This window comes from Macrotis lagotis, chromosome 6 (assembly GCF_037893015.1).
Source record: "Macrotis lagotis isolate mMagLag1 chromosome 6, bilby.v1.9.chrom.fasta, whole genome shotgun sequence".
Lineage (NCBI taxonomy): Eukaryota > Metazoa > Chordata > Mammalia > Peramelemorphia > Peramelidae > Macrotis > Macrotis lagotis.
The window spans coordinates 88,543,478-88,557,651 of NC_133663.1; the positions used below are offsets into that span (position 1 = coordinate 88,543,478).

The following is a 14,174-nucleotide window of genomic DNA, read 5'->3' on the forward strand; positions in this document are numbered from 1 at the left end:
TGAGGTCTAAGCAAAGCAAAATATAGCAGAATTGCCATTTCCTTGGATTAAACTCTATTCTTTCTCAATAAAACCTAAGGTTTGCATTATGTTTTTAGTTACAATATAACTTTTGACTTATCTTGAGTTTTCTGTGTGCTAAAACCTTCAGATCTTTTTCATTAAAATTTGTGTGCTAATCATGACTCTCTAATCCTGTGAAGTTGATTTTTCAAAAATTCCAAATGTTAGATTTTACATTTTCTCTCTCTTAAATTTCATCTTATTAGAGGTGGCACTATATACTACCTAGAATGAGAGTTTTTAGAAGTAAATAATTCAATTATTATTTTTTGTCATCTTCAAGATTTGGTAAACATTTGATAATTGTAATAGCAATAGCATTTATATAGTATTTTAAGGTTTGCAAAGCAAATGCATTATATGATCTGATCCTATGAATTTAAAATTATGATTATTAACATTTTACAAATGAGGAAACTCACCTGAGAGCTTAAGTAACTTCTCAAAGTAATGGTTAGTGTCAGAGGGTAGAATTTACTCAGGTTTTCCTGACTGCAAGTTTAGCACTCTATCTACTCTGTCACATAATTTACATTAATATGGCAGCTGAGTAGCACCTTGGATAGAGCACTGGTCCTGAAGTCAGGAGGATGGGAGTTCAAATGTGATCTCAGACCTAGCTATGTGATGCTGGGCAAGTCCCTTAACTCCAGTTGTCTCCAAAACCCAAATCTAAACCACTATGTTTATCTGTGAAACAGCTTCTGAGTAAAAGCCTCATTCATTCCAGTAAAAACCTAAAAGCTGCATGAGAATCAATAACAAGCAAGAAATCCAAGAAGGAATTATAGTAATTTCTCCTACCCCAGAACTGCATGAGAGTCAGACAAAAGCTCATATTAAATAGAAAATCATGGAGAATAATATTTCAAAAGGCAAAAGATGATTGGTTTACAATCAAGGATAATTTACCCTGCAAAGATTACCATAATCCTATATATGGATCTTTAATGGATTAGTGAATTTTTAAACTTTCTCAGTGAAAAGACCAGGGCTGACTAGGAACCTTGAATTACAAGCATAAGAATACAGAGAAAGGTAAATTTATCTGAGCAACTGGAAGAGGGATATATGATGATGTAATAATAACATTATAAGAGGGAGGAAAGAAACAAAAATTCCTTCAAAACCTTTATGTTCTCAAAAGATACTGAGGGAGTTAACTAAATAACTTGAGTTGGACTCCTTTGATTCTGAGGGTTTTAAGAGGTAAAAGAAATATATTAGTGTAGAAAGGAGAAAGAATGGGATGGAATTTGCTTTCTTTCATACTTGGGGTATATAAGAACATATATACATGCAAGAAGGGGCATAAAGAATGGGAGAATGACACGGGGGAACCAAACTAGAATAGGAGATTGATTCGATAGCATTAGAAAGATACTTCAGGGGTGGCTAGGTGGTGCAGTGGATAAAGCACCAGCCCTGGAGTCAGGAGTACCTGTTCAAATCCGGTCTCAGACACTTAAATAATTACCTAGCTGTGTGGCCTTGGGCAAGCCACTTAACCCCATTTGCCTAGCAAAAAACCTAAAAAAAAAAAGAAAGAAAGATACTTCAGAGTACTCCTAGAACTCTGAGGGCAAGGTATAGACAGTAAAACTCTGGGAACCTGACCTTCTAGTGTACATGAGAGTTAAGTTCAGATTGCATATAAAGATTATATTAATATATAGAGCACTGTCATTCAAACAATTTTGAATCTACTCTTATCTAGCTCATTTCACTTCAACTTGAGAGACTAGACATATAGGCAATATATATCTAGAGTATTTCCTTAATGTACCAATCCAGAGACATTTATCATGAGAGGAAATAAAGTTAATCTGTGTGACCTAAACTTTATGAAGCCATGTTGACTTTCTAACATTCCTGCTTGCTTTTCTACATCTTCACTAAGATTCCTTTAATTTTTGCCAGGAGATGAAGCTAAACTTCAGAGTTGGTAGATTATATTCTTCTCTTTCTTCAAAATCAGAATACATGTCATTATCTAGTCTGGTGGTTCCTCCCTCTGATTAGTCTTTCATAGATCATCCACAATGGCCAGCAAGCACACCTCCCATTTCTTTCAGTAGGCTAAGAGGCAGTTAATTTGAACTCTTAAAGGTCTATGTGTTATGTGTTCTCTTGCTGTCTTTCTCTTTATCATCAACTCTTTATTAGTTATTTTTATTCTGTCCTTCCCAGTCCAAAGATCATTATCCTTGGCAGGGAAAATTAAAATTATAGCTGAATGTTTCACTCTTCTCTCACTCCTTGATCATCATTATCCATCCACCCTGAGAAATATTTCTATTACTTCTTTGATCCTCCTCTTTCTCCCAACATAACTAAAAAAGCCCCTTTGTTGTTCTTAACTGTTCTTCCTAGTCTTAGCTTATTCTAAGCTTCGGTAATCTTGATTATGAGCAGCTAGGTGACCTAAGAAACAAACATTAAACCTGCAATTAGGAGGAATTGAGTTCAAATCGTGCTTCAGCTATTTACTTAGCCGTGTGACCTGGAGTACATAAGCATATGTTTGTATGTAAAACGGGGATAATGTACCTAATTCACAGAGCTTTTGTGGGGATTCATTAAATTTTAATGTGTAGAGCTTTTTGCATATCTTAAAAGTGCTTTGTAAATGTTAACCATTATTATTGAGACTCTTTTTATGGTACTGTTCTTTGCTTTCATGACTATAATTAATAATTGTTTACTGATTGCATATATGTCTATATACTATGCTCTTAGAGTTATAAATACATGGTCCAGTTTGAGGGTTGATTGGTTAAAAAGTTTGTCTCCTACCTAGTTGTCACAGTGTCTAAAATTCTATTTTAATAAATTCTAGGCTATTCTCCTATCCATATTCTGTACAAGTCTTTTAAAAAATCTAAATTAGATGATGGGTTCCCAGAGCATTCATGTCAATCTGTTTAGACAATTTCTCCTTTTCCTCTTCATTGGAATGATTTTTTTTTTGTGTCTTCCTAATTTTGTTGAGAGCTTTCCATTCTTCTGAGATGACTTCCCTTGTATAAGATCAGTCAATAGAATCCATTCTATCCTTTTTTTCCCCTGAACCCCTTGAAATCTCTCACCATTCCTGGGTTGTATCTTAGACTTTGTCCATTTTTCTTCATCTCCACAATAAATTTTAAGGTTTTCATCATTTCCTCACACAGGTTTCCATCATTTCCACCCCAGAATCTAGTACTGCCTTTTTGTTGAGAAGCAGTGTCAGAATAGAATTTTATAGGATCTTAGAGCTGGAATGAACCTCGGGGTTGTCTTAGCTCAATCTCTTCATTTTACAGATGGGAGGCTCAGAGAAATTCAGAGTGACTTTCCAAGATCTGACTTTACTCCTTTTACCATATTAGCTACCTTCTGACATCCTGTACTTTTTGAAGGATGAAATTGTCATTCAGGTAAGCCAAGAAACAGCTGCTCTGCTTTGGACCATGAAGATACTTCAGTAGATGTCTGAATAATTGAAGTCTTATCATATCATACCTCTTTCTTAGGCTTGTTATCTCTTTACCAAACTCCTCATTTATTTCTTTTTTTCTGAATATAATCCAATGGCCTATCCTATTCTCTGATGACAATATGTCCTCTATTTCTACCTCAATCTTCTCTAGGTACTGTTTTTTCCTTCTGGTTCCTGGATTTCCTCAAATCAGTTTATCTTAATTTGCAATGATCCTTTGCCCACCCTTTTACCTCTACAGAGTCTTTCTAAAATGGAATTTATTAGGTGCCTGCTACATGCAGAGCACTGTTCTAGGTACTGGGGAAAAGAAACATTTTTTAAAAATTAGATTTTATTTTCTGATCTGCATTCTCTCCTTCCCACCTCTCCCTCCCTAATTGAGAAAACAAGAAAAAACAAAAGCTCTGTTACAAATATGTATAGGAAAGAAAAACAGATTCCTGAACTGGTTATGTCTACATATCTATTAATCTATCTATACATAGACATACATATATAAAAATAACAATAACTATTAGATTGTAAGCACCATAAGGAGCTGTCTTTTGCCTCTTTTTGTACCTACCATGCTTGTTACATAGCTGGTGCTTATTAAATGTTTACCGATTGATTGTGAATGTGTCTGTATGTTGAACTCTTAGATTCTTAACTATATGATCCAATTTGAGGGGTAATTGTTTAAAGGTCTTTCTCCTACCTAGGTGCCACAGTATCTAAAATTCTATTTTTTTGTTTTTTTAGGTTTTTTGCAAGGCAAACGGGGTTAAGTGGCTTGCCCAAGGCCACACAGCTAGGTAATTATTAAGTGTCTGAGACTGGATTTGAACCCAGGTACTCCTGACTCCAAGGCCAGTGCTTTATCCACTACGCCACCTAGCCGCCCCTAAAATTCTATTTTTAAGAGATTCTAGATTGTTCTGCCAACCACATTTCATTTTAACAAGCTTATTGTGAGTAGGGATGGTTTAATTTATTATATATATAACCATGGTACCTAGCATATTATTATTTGGTTGTTTTAGCTGTGTCTGACTCTTTGTGACCCCATTTGGAGTTTTCTTGGCAAAGATACTAGAGTTGTTTGCCATTTCTGTCTCCAGTTCATTTTGCAGATGAAGAAACTGATTAAGTGCTTTAGTTAGTCTGAGACCAGATTTGAACTCAGGTTTTTTTAATTCCAGCCTTGGAGCCAACTAACTGCCCAACTTAGCATATGGTAGATGTGAATATTTGTGGATAGTTTGATTGATTCAACCAATTAAACGAGAAAGAGAAGGGAAACTGGGAAGGGCATACTGGACTAGGAATCAGAAAACCTGGCTCTAGTCCCAGATCTGCAACTAGCTAATTGTAAAACTTTGGGTAATTCATTTAATCTTTTCATTCTTTAGGATCCTCACTGGAAAAAGTAAAGAACTGGACTATATTATTTCAAGAGTTCTGTCTCTAAATTACAAAATCACAGACTATCAGAAGGGGTCACAGAACCTTGTAGTCCATCCCACTGCTGAACAAAAATGTACTCAAAACCAAACACAGGTCATCCAGCCTTTGAGGCAGCTAAGAGGTACAGTGGGTAGAGGGCAGGACTTAGAATCATGAGAACCTGAGTTCAAATACTGTCTTACACATTTCCTTAGCTGTGTGACCCTGGGCAAGATACTTAACCATTTTCAGCTTCAATTTCCTCAACTACAAAATGAGAATAATAACAATAATGATGCTATTATTATCATTCTTTTGTTGAGAGAATCAAATGAATTAATATTTGTAAAGTGCTTCACATGGTGTTGGAATATAGCAGGCCATTAATAATTGCCTATTCCCTTTCCTTTCTTTGCTTGAAGATATCTAAGGATGGGAAAAATACTTCCTCCCAAGGCAGTCCACTGCACTTTTAAAAACTCTCTTAGGCTGTTTGTTTGTTTGTTTGCTTTTACATCAAGTTCAAATTTCCCTCTTTTCATCATCTACTCATTGCTCCTAGTTAAGGCTTCTGGTCAAATTCTGATCCATGATCTAGATCTTATGAAACATTCTTAGCCATAGATGACATTTAATTTGTAACAAGAAAGTATTAGTAGAAGGATGATTATAGCAGCCTAGATATAGAACCTGTGAAGTCACTGAGTCCAACTTCTTCATTTTACAGAGAGGAAGTTAAGACCCTGAGAAATTCAGTGACTTGTCCAAGTTCACAAGCTAGTAAATATGAGGCGGGATTCAAACCCAGGTCTTCTTGACTCAAAGTCCAGTGTTCAATCCTCTACAACACTATGATAGATTAGGAACAAAGTTAACTTGAGCTAACTTTGTCTAAATAAAATTACCTGTCCTTTAGATGCCCTACTAATGAAGAATCTGTTTTTCCTGATTTTCTTTCCAGAACAAGTTGTCTAAAGTGTAATGGAGGGAGGGAGAAGGCACCTGGAATCAGAGGTGAGTTCCTTCCTGAGTCACTTGAGTGATGCAGAGTCAATGGTGGCTGAGAATAGCAGTCTTTATTCAGAGATATTCTTGGTTTCAAAGGTCTCCCATCTACATTAGATTTGGGTCTATATTCAGTATTCCAAGATACTAGAAAGTATAGACAGAAGAAAATAAAAAAGGAACCAAAGTATAGACAGAGTAAAATATAAAGTAGGTCACCATTACTAGCAATTTTTTTCTTCTTAGTTATTTTTGCTTCCTAAGACTAAGGATATACTTTTCCTCTCAGAAGATGTGTCTTCTCACTGATTTTTCTGATCTTTTGTATGGATGGGGCAGACTCACCAAACATTTATTGCAAACTCTTAAAAGTCTTCTAATTCATCCCTTTCACTTTAGAGAGGAGGAAACTGAAGCACAGAGAGGGAAAATGACTGTCTCATTTAGTGGCAGAGCATGGATGAGAACTAAGGCTTTCAACTCTCAGCCCAGTGGAATTTCTACTATACCAGGTTGACTATGGCACAAGTTTAGAGTTTATGAAACAGCATAGACTGTCTGGATTCCTGAATTATCTTGTCAGAGTAGTCTGAGAGAGAACTGAGAAAATCTTTATTTCTTCCCATAACTGCAAATAGTTGTGCTTATCTTTCATGATTCTCAAAGCTGGATAATCATTTCCTCAGATATCTTGTGAGCATCCCTAAGATTGTCAGATCTTTCTCTCTCTCTGTGTCTCTGTCTCTCATTCTCTTTCTCCCTCCGTCTTTCCCTTCTCTTTCTCTCTCCTTTTTTTTCCACCCTCCTTTACTCTCTTTTTTCATTCTATTCCTCTCCCTCATCCCTCTTTCTTTTTTTTTAAGTTTTTTTTTTGCAAGGCAATGGAGTTAAGTGGTTTGCCCAAGGCCACACAGCTAGGTAATTATTAAGTGTCTGAGGTCAAATTTGAACTCAGGTACTCCTGACTCCAGGGCCAGTGCTCTATCCACTACACCACCTAACCTCCCCACCTCAACCCTCTTTCAACAGGCATTTATTTCCTCTCCTTTCAGGGTCCCCCTAATATTGAAAAAAAAAAACCCAAGCCCTTGTAACATAAATGTATAGTCAAGGAAAAATAAAATCTCATATTGACCATAAATAAAAAAGTGTACTTCATTCTACATATTAGTCCAGGAGATAGTCTTCAGGGACCATAGTTAATCATTACTTAATCAGCGTTCTTATATTTTTTCAAAATTGTTCCTTTCTACTGTGTTGTTATAATATAAAATTACTCTCCTTGTTCTGCTCACTTTACCCTGCATCAATTCATATAAGTTTTCCTAGCTTTCTCTGAAACCATCCTTTTTGTCATCACTTAATGTATTCTATTACATTCATATTCTTCAATTGTTAGACAATTCCTTAGTTTCCATTTCTTTTCTACCACAAAAAAGCTTCAATTCTCTCTCCTTTTTTTCTCTATACTCCTTTCTGTGGTGAGTTTATTCATTCCTATAGTTTTAAATATCATTTCTGTCAGTATGCTTATGAGACATTTAAATTTTTATGGCCAGTCACAATCTCCTCCCAGAGCTTTGGACATGATTTACATTTCCATCTGTCTGCTGGACAGTTCTGATATACAAAGCATTGCAGTTATAAAAACCTTCCTCTTCCTTCCTGACTTATATCTTTCTGTGAATGGACTCATCATTTTCCTAGTCACCTGTATCAAGTTATGCCATTTTTGATTTTTATTTCCTTCTCCTCTTATACTAAATCCCATCAATTCCCTCCCCAATATCTCTTGCTTCTGTGTTCTCCTTACTCTTTCCACTGTCACCATCTTAGCTCAGGTCCTCATTACCTTTTGTCTTCCCTATAACAGTAGCTTTCTCACTGATCTCCTTTCTTCCATGCTCTTCCTTCTCCAATATATTTGCTATATTGTTGTTAGTGTAATGGATAGAGCATTGGGTCTGGGTTTGGAAGATAAGTTCAAATCCAATCTCAGCAACTTAACTAGTTATGTGGCCCAGGGCAAATCACTTAATTTTTCTCAGCCTCAGCTGTTAAATGGGGATAATATTATCAACTACTTCCAGAATTGTTGTAAAAATGAATATTACTACTAATAACATTACTTATTAATATAAATGTTACTTATAATATTTATGAATAATTTAAATATCTTATGAGACATTTGTAAAGACCTTGGCATAGTCCCTGACATAATAGACCCTTAATGGTTTTTACCCTTTTATATCAGCTTTCTTAGTAAACATTTGTTTCCTTCCATATCAATTTTTCTAAATCAGAGCTGTGATTATAGTATTCTACTGCTTGCTGATTTTTGGTAGCTGCTATGACAAAGTAAATACAAATCGAATATCTTCTGTTGTCTTGGAAAGCTGGATAGGATTTTAGCTCTGGCCTATATTTCCCATCCTTTTTCTAAAACTATCCTTCCATCTTATGCTCCCCTTTCTAGATAAACTGGAGTTTACCCACAATATATATACATATACATATACATATACATATATATATATATATATATATATTTACATACACACACACACACACACACTCCTGAGCATACTCCCATTTTCCACCTCTATTCCTTTCTTTATGATCTTCCCTAAGCCTGGACAGTTCTCCCCATTTGTCTCAAGGGCCAGCTCAACTGTTCTTTGTTGCATGATGACTTCTCATGACTCCCCTCAGCCAGGAACTGATCTTCTTCTCTCCCCTAAGACTTAAGTCTTAAATACACCTCATGTATTTTTCATATTCTGTTTTGTACTGTCATTATTTGTGTCTCTATTATCCTTCCTATAAAGTTACAAGCTCTTCATCCCCATGCCTATCACATTGCCACATATGCATTTATATCTATCTATCTATCTATTTTTTTGTTTAATGAATGAACCTCATGATTCCTTCCATGACTCCAAATTCAAACCTCCTAGAGAAATAATAGTCAACTATAATTTCTGGTGAAATTCCTTGTATTTTAGTTGAAAAAAGAGGGACAAAAGGCAGTCCCATGCTCAGGGATAGTCAGTTTATTGGCTGGCTAACTGGCTGAATTGATTGATTCATTCATTTGGATACTAAGGACTCATTATTTGAAAGAACATTTAGGTGGTACAGTGGATAGTGTTCCATGCCTGGAGTCAGGAGGACTCATATTCCTGTGTTCAAATCTGAACTCAGACATTTCCTAGGCAAGTCACTTAACCCTATTTGCTTCAGTTTCCTCATCTGTAAAAGGAGTTGGAGATGGAAATGACAAACCACTCCAATATCTTTGCAAAGAAGACCCAGAATGGGTCACCAAAGAGTTGGGCACAAGTAACGACTGAACTACAAAAATTACATGAAAGGGGTGCTGATTCCAGGCTAAAGGGAATAAATTACCAAAAGCAAATGAGAAGCTAGAACAGAATGACTTAGGAAAGATCATAGAGAATCTTTCCTTGGGGAAAGGGCTGAAAATTTGCACTGATATGTGTGACCCAATATTAAATCTCTCTAGATGCATTTAGCTGGGTCATCTCTAAAAAAATATCATTTCTATGTTCTTTAGTCTGTCCTATCCCCAGAACACTTACCTCCTTTTTGTCCCTTCTCTTTGTGTTGTTGTTCAGCATATAAACGAATGTCCAGGGGAAGGATGAGCAGCTCCTCTGGGATGCTATAGTCATTAAGAGTCTTTGGAGGATCTGGGCTTTTGGCTAATTCTTCTGTGATAGGAGGTAATTTCACAGCTTTTGGCAACTACATGAAAATTACAAACAAAACAAAACCCGATATAGCAGATATCCAAATACTGATGCCTGATATATAAATGATATTATAACTTTCTTTTATATCATTTCACGACAATGTTTATCTTTATTCTCATGCAGTTTTGGTAGATGATGAGAGTTTAAAATCAAATCTAAGTTCCTATTCTAGTCATGTCCCTTTCATATATCTGTCTCAGTTTGCCTAACTGTTAAATGGGAGTAATGAAATAGCCCTGTTTAATTCAGAATAGGCACGTTGAATAATTTCAAGATCTTAAGACATTTTTGAGAAGAATTGGTTTCCCCCCCCTCACTTATATGTAAGGAAACTAATAAAGCAAGATTCATTCAGCAACAAATGAATCAGGTTGTGCAAAAGAAAAGTTTTAAGTAGACTTTGACTTTTGAACCTACTTTTCTAGGCAGCTAACTCTTCATTCTTTCAGAGTTTAGACCAATATCCCTGTTTCCAGGGTGTCCAGGCTTTACTGTTTCTCTAGTATGAACATAGCTGAAAAAACAAACTCTAAGTGTCAGAATCAGTCACAGGCTTGGCCCAGATTTCTTCTGTTTAAAAAAATATGTGGAATAGAGATAGTAATAAAAACTTCTGTTTTCAATTATTCAGAAGTTACTGAAAATTTCTCCTTTTTGGTTTGCTATTTTTGACATATGGTCTCTGCTTTCAGAAATGTTTTAATGCGAGGTTTCAGGGAGTTCAGTTTCACTGGAGGAAAAATATACACTTTTTTTCATTTTTGAAAAAAAAGGGGAAAGTACGTTGAGGGTGGTGGTAGAAGAAAGAGAAGCATTAATGTGTGTGAGCTTCTAATGAAGTTAAATTTGAACAAGGAAGGTAATTCAACCTAAAATGTATAGGGTAGTATTTGTCACGTGAAACATTAAGAAAATTATTAGGCACATAAGTCCTTTATACTTCTGGAGACATTGACTACACAGGTGCTCACTGGTCACCAACTACACTCCTAGAGTACAGAGTTGGCCTAATTTTTTTTTGACAAAGTATGCATTTAGAACTCCAAGTAAAAATCTAAACCATTCTCTTGAACTGTGGATGGGTTTGTGTGACAGTCCATCCCAGTCTTAACTTTTTCATCCCAATTAAAACATGCAGAATTTTGGGTTTTAATATTGAATAAAAGAATTTTCATTCTGTAAATCTTGGAAGCAGAAAAAGGGCTTGTGCTTCTCTTGGTCTTGCCTAATGATGTCTTCCCTTGGTTTACATCAGAGGATCAAGAACAACAAAGACCCTTAGAGATCATCTGGTCTAATTGCCTCATTTTACAGATGGAAAAAAGAACCCGGAGAGCTAGAAGTGATTTACACAGGGTCACACAATCAGATTTTAGATCCACATTCTCTAAAGCCAATGCTTCATTCTTTCTACTTCACTAGGCTAACTTGCCATATTTATCTCTATTTTTCAAATAAAAAAACTGAAGATTAGAGAGATTTGTTTATGTCACATGTCTAAGTCCACTGCTAAAGTCCAATTGCCCAAGCTACTCTGGTGTGGATCTGGGAATGGGTGGGATGTCCAGTTTGTAGAGTTTCCTTGGATTATTCAGTTTGAATGTGACTCTCTGGTCATTTCGGATTGAAACAAATTCCCACCCCCAAATCAACCAAAGCTGAAACTTGATCTCAGGATGGGGTCAGGTCTTCACCTGACCCACCACTCAGGGAAAGAGGACTGGGCAACAGCAGGTGAACTGATGTTTGGCTTTATAGATTATCTTTTTCCTTTCCCAGTCCTCTTTATTGGACAAGAAACATATATCATCAAGTTTTAGAAAGTGACACCAAACTGAGGTCAAAACTACTCCGGATTTAAGTTTCTCAGGATTTAGTGGAGATCTCAGGTCTGACAGAGGTCAATTTCTATGAGTTCAAATTCCAGTGGGACAATATATTGCCCCATCTTCAACCCCTTCCAATAACCCTCCCTAACCAGTCCCTCAGATCTCTTTAAAAAGTTATTTTATTGCTATTATTCTGACAGCACTTATATACTTTAAACGTCTTCATCTGTAAAATGATAATAGCATCCACCTCAAAGTTTTCTGATGAGGCTCAAATGAAAAAGCAAGCTTTAAGAACTATATGAATGTTTACTATTTTAGGGATAGATTGAAAGTCAGTATAATTTTCTCATAATGGTTATTTACTTCTTCTCTGGAAGTCTTGCACTGATGCATCATTGCCATACAGAAGGGGACTATCACTAGACTAACCTACTACAGTATTAGTTTAACTGAGCAGGCTCATCACAAAAAGGATGGCCATTGGATGATAAATTTTTGAGAAACATCAATAATTTTTGAAACTGTAAAGAATTCATTTCAGTTAGATGGTGAATTAAGTATTTTGTTGTTTTTGTTCTTTTTCAGTCATGTCAGACACTTTGAGACTCCATTTGGATTTTTTTTTGGCAAAGCTACTGGGGTGGTTTGTTATTTCTTTTTCTGGCTCATTTCATAGATGAGGAAACTGAGGAAAACAGAGTTCAGTGACTGGCTTGAGATCACACTAGTAAGGGTCTGAGGCCAGATTTGAAGTCAGGAAGATGAATCTTCCTGGTTCCATGGCTGATATTTTATTCACTGCACCACCAAGTTACCTGGAATTAAATATCAATAGATACTCAGAGTTTTTTTCTCCTTTGAGATAAGCACCTTAGAGTTAATGATCCTAGATTTAGAGCTAGAAGAGAACTAAGAGCTCAAGGCCCTCATTTTACAGATGATGAAAATGAGAAAGAAAGAGGGTAATGGAGCTTGTTCCAAGGCATGTTGTAGCAGAGATGGGTTATGAACCCAGGCTTTCTGATTCCAAAACTGGTGTTCTTTTGATTGTACCACACTATTACAGTGGACAGAATACTCCTCTGGAGTCAGAAAGATCTGAATTCAAATTCCATCCCTAACACTGTCTCTATGACCTTAGGTAAGTCACATACCATCTCTGAAGCTCAGTGTCATCACCTGTAAAATGATGGCTTTCGACTAGATGGCTTCGAAGTTCTCTTCAAGCTCTAAATCTGTGATGTTATGAAAGCAAGAACTTTATTCTTCACTGAGTTTCTGAACCCAGATTAATTTTATTTAAACAAACCTTTTTCATCTTTACTTTTCTAGGCCCATCTTGCTCTGGGTCGATGGTGAGTTGAACAGGTGGTAAAGCATATTGTTCAACTGGAAGTTCTGGAAACATTTGTTGTCTGCATTTGGAAATCTTCACATTCCCTTGTGAATGAAGAAAAGAAAAATCAACTCACTTGAGAAATATTAAGAACTTGCTATGTACAAAGCAAGTCCTCCTTGCTTTGGGGAATAGGGAAATCAAGATATGCTCCCTGCCCTCATGAAGCAACCAATGGTAAGGTAGAGAAGACAGGTACACAAATAAATACCCATGATACAGAAGAGAATATGAAAGTGCCAACAGGTGGTTATGAAGGAAAGAGAAATTATTTCTAAGCAAAAAAAGAACAAGAGTAATATATAGATGAAAATCTGTTTGAAAGAAGTGGTGGAATGAATGCTAGGCATGTTAATTTTTTGTTCTCTGGAAGAAAGGCAGAGGGTGAAATTATGGAATAAGAAAGGTTCAGGGCATCCTTTTTCAATCTTCCAGCTTCTTGTTTGGTAGGAGGAATGCTGGTTAGGAAATAGATGTTCACCTAAAAAGGACTTATTCCTAATAAATAAAAATTAACTATAATTATAATTTAATTTTTTAAAAGTAAATATAATCAAACTATTACTATTAAATATATTAATGATAAATAATAAATAGGTTAATTTGTAATTTAGTTAATAACTATTAATATTTCTAACTAATAATAATGGACATTTACATAGAGCTTTAGAGTTTGTAAAATACTTAACAATGGGTATTCTCTTTTGGATCTCACAGCTGTCCAGTCAGAGAGATGCTAGAGGTATTCTTAGCTCCATTTGGCAGATGAGAAAACTGAGAATGACCTAGAGACAGGGGCCATGTGCTCCTTACCACTGAGGTTTATCTTCTTGTCTGAGGAGGTGCCTCCATAGAATGTATTATGAGATCTTTGACTCGGATGAGAAGTTTCAGCATTGGCAAACATAGAATCACTCCCCTTTGGAGGGTGTTCCAGGCTCTTTTTTAAAGCTTTTGCATCTTGTTGGGTCTCTATCCATGTGTCCTAGGAAACAGCAGATACATTATTATAATCTGCTTTTATGAAGATCCTGAAAAATTTCCTTTTAGCAATTAGAATCTGTTACTTGACTTGTAGAATTAAGTATCATAATATACCCTGCTTGATTATGTTCATGGCAAGAGTACAGGGACTGAGACTCCTTTGGTCAAATTTTCTGTTCTGCTGCTAGTTAGCACAATGAGAATTATTT

At 35.9% G+C, this 14,174-nt stretch overlaps 1 protein-coding gene and 1 long non-coding RNA gene across 2 annotated transcripts in view; one reads left to right on the plus strand and one right to left on the minus strand.

The window, feature by feature from the left end:
* Positions 1-14,174, minus strand: part of KIAA2012 (KIAA2012 ortholog) — a 149,245-nt gene that overhangs the window by 104,703 nt on the left and 30,368 nt on the right. Inside the window, 4 exon segments of the mRNA XM_074191630.1 lie at positions 5,975-6,124; positions 9,580-9,745; positions 12,895-13,025; positions 13,795-13,966. Coding sequence (XP_074047731.1) covers positions 5,975-6,124; positions 9,580-9,745; positions 12,895-13,025; positions 13,795-13,966 — 619 coding nt within the window.
* On the plus strand, positions 5,934-13,430 carry LOC141491065 (uncharacterized). The gene is made up of 3 exons (XR_012469446.1): positions 5,934-5,986; positions 9,616-9,723; positions 12,918-13,430. It is a non-coding gene; the product is annotated as an uncharacterized LOC141491065 (long non-coding RNA).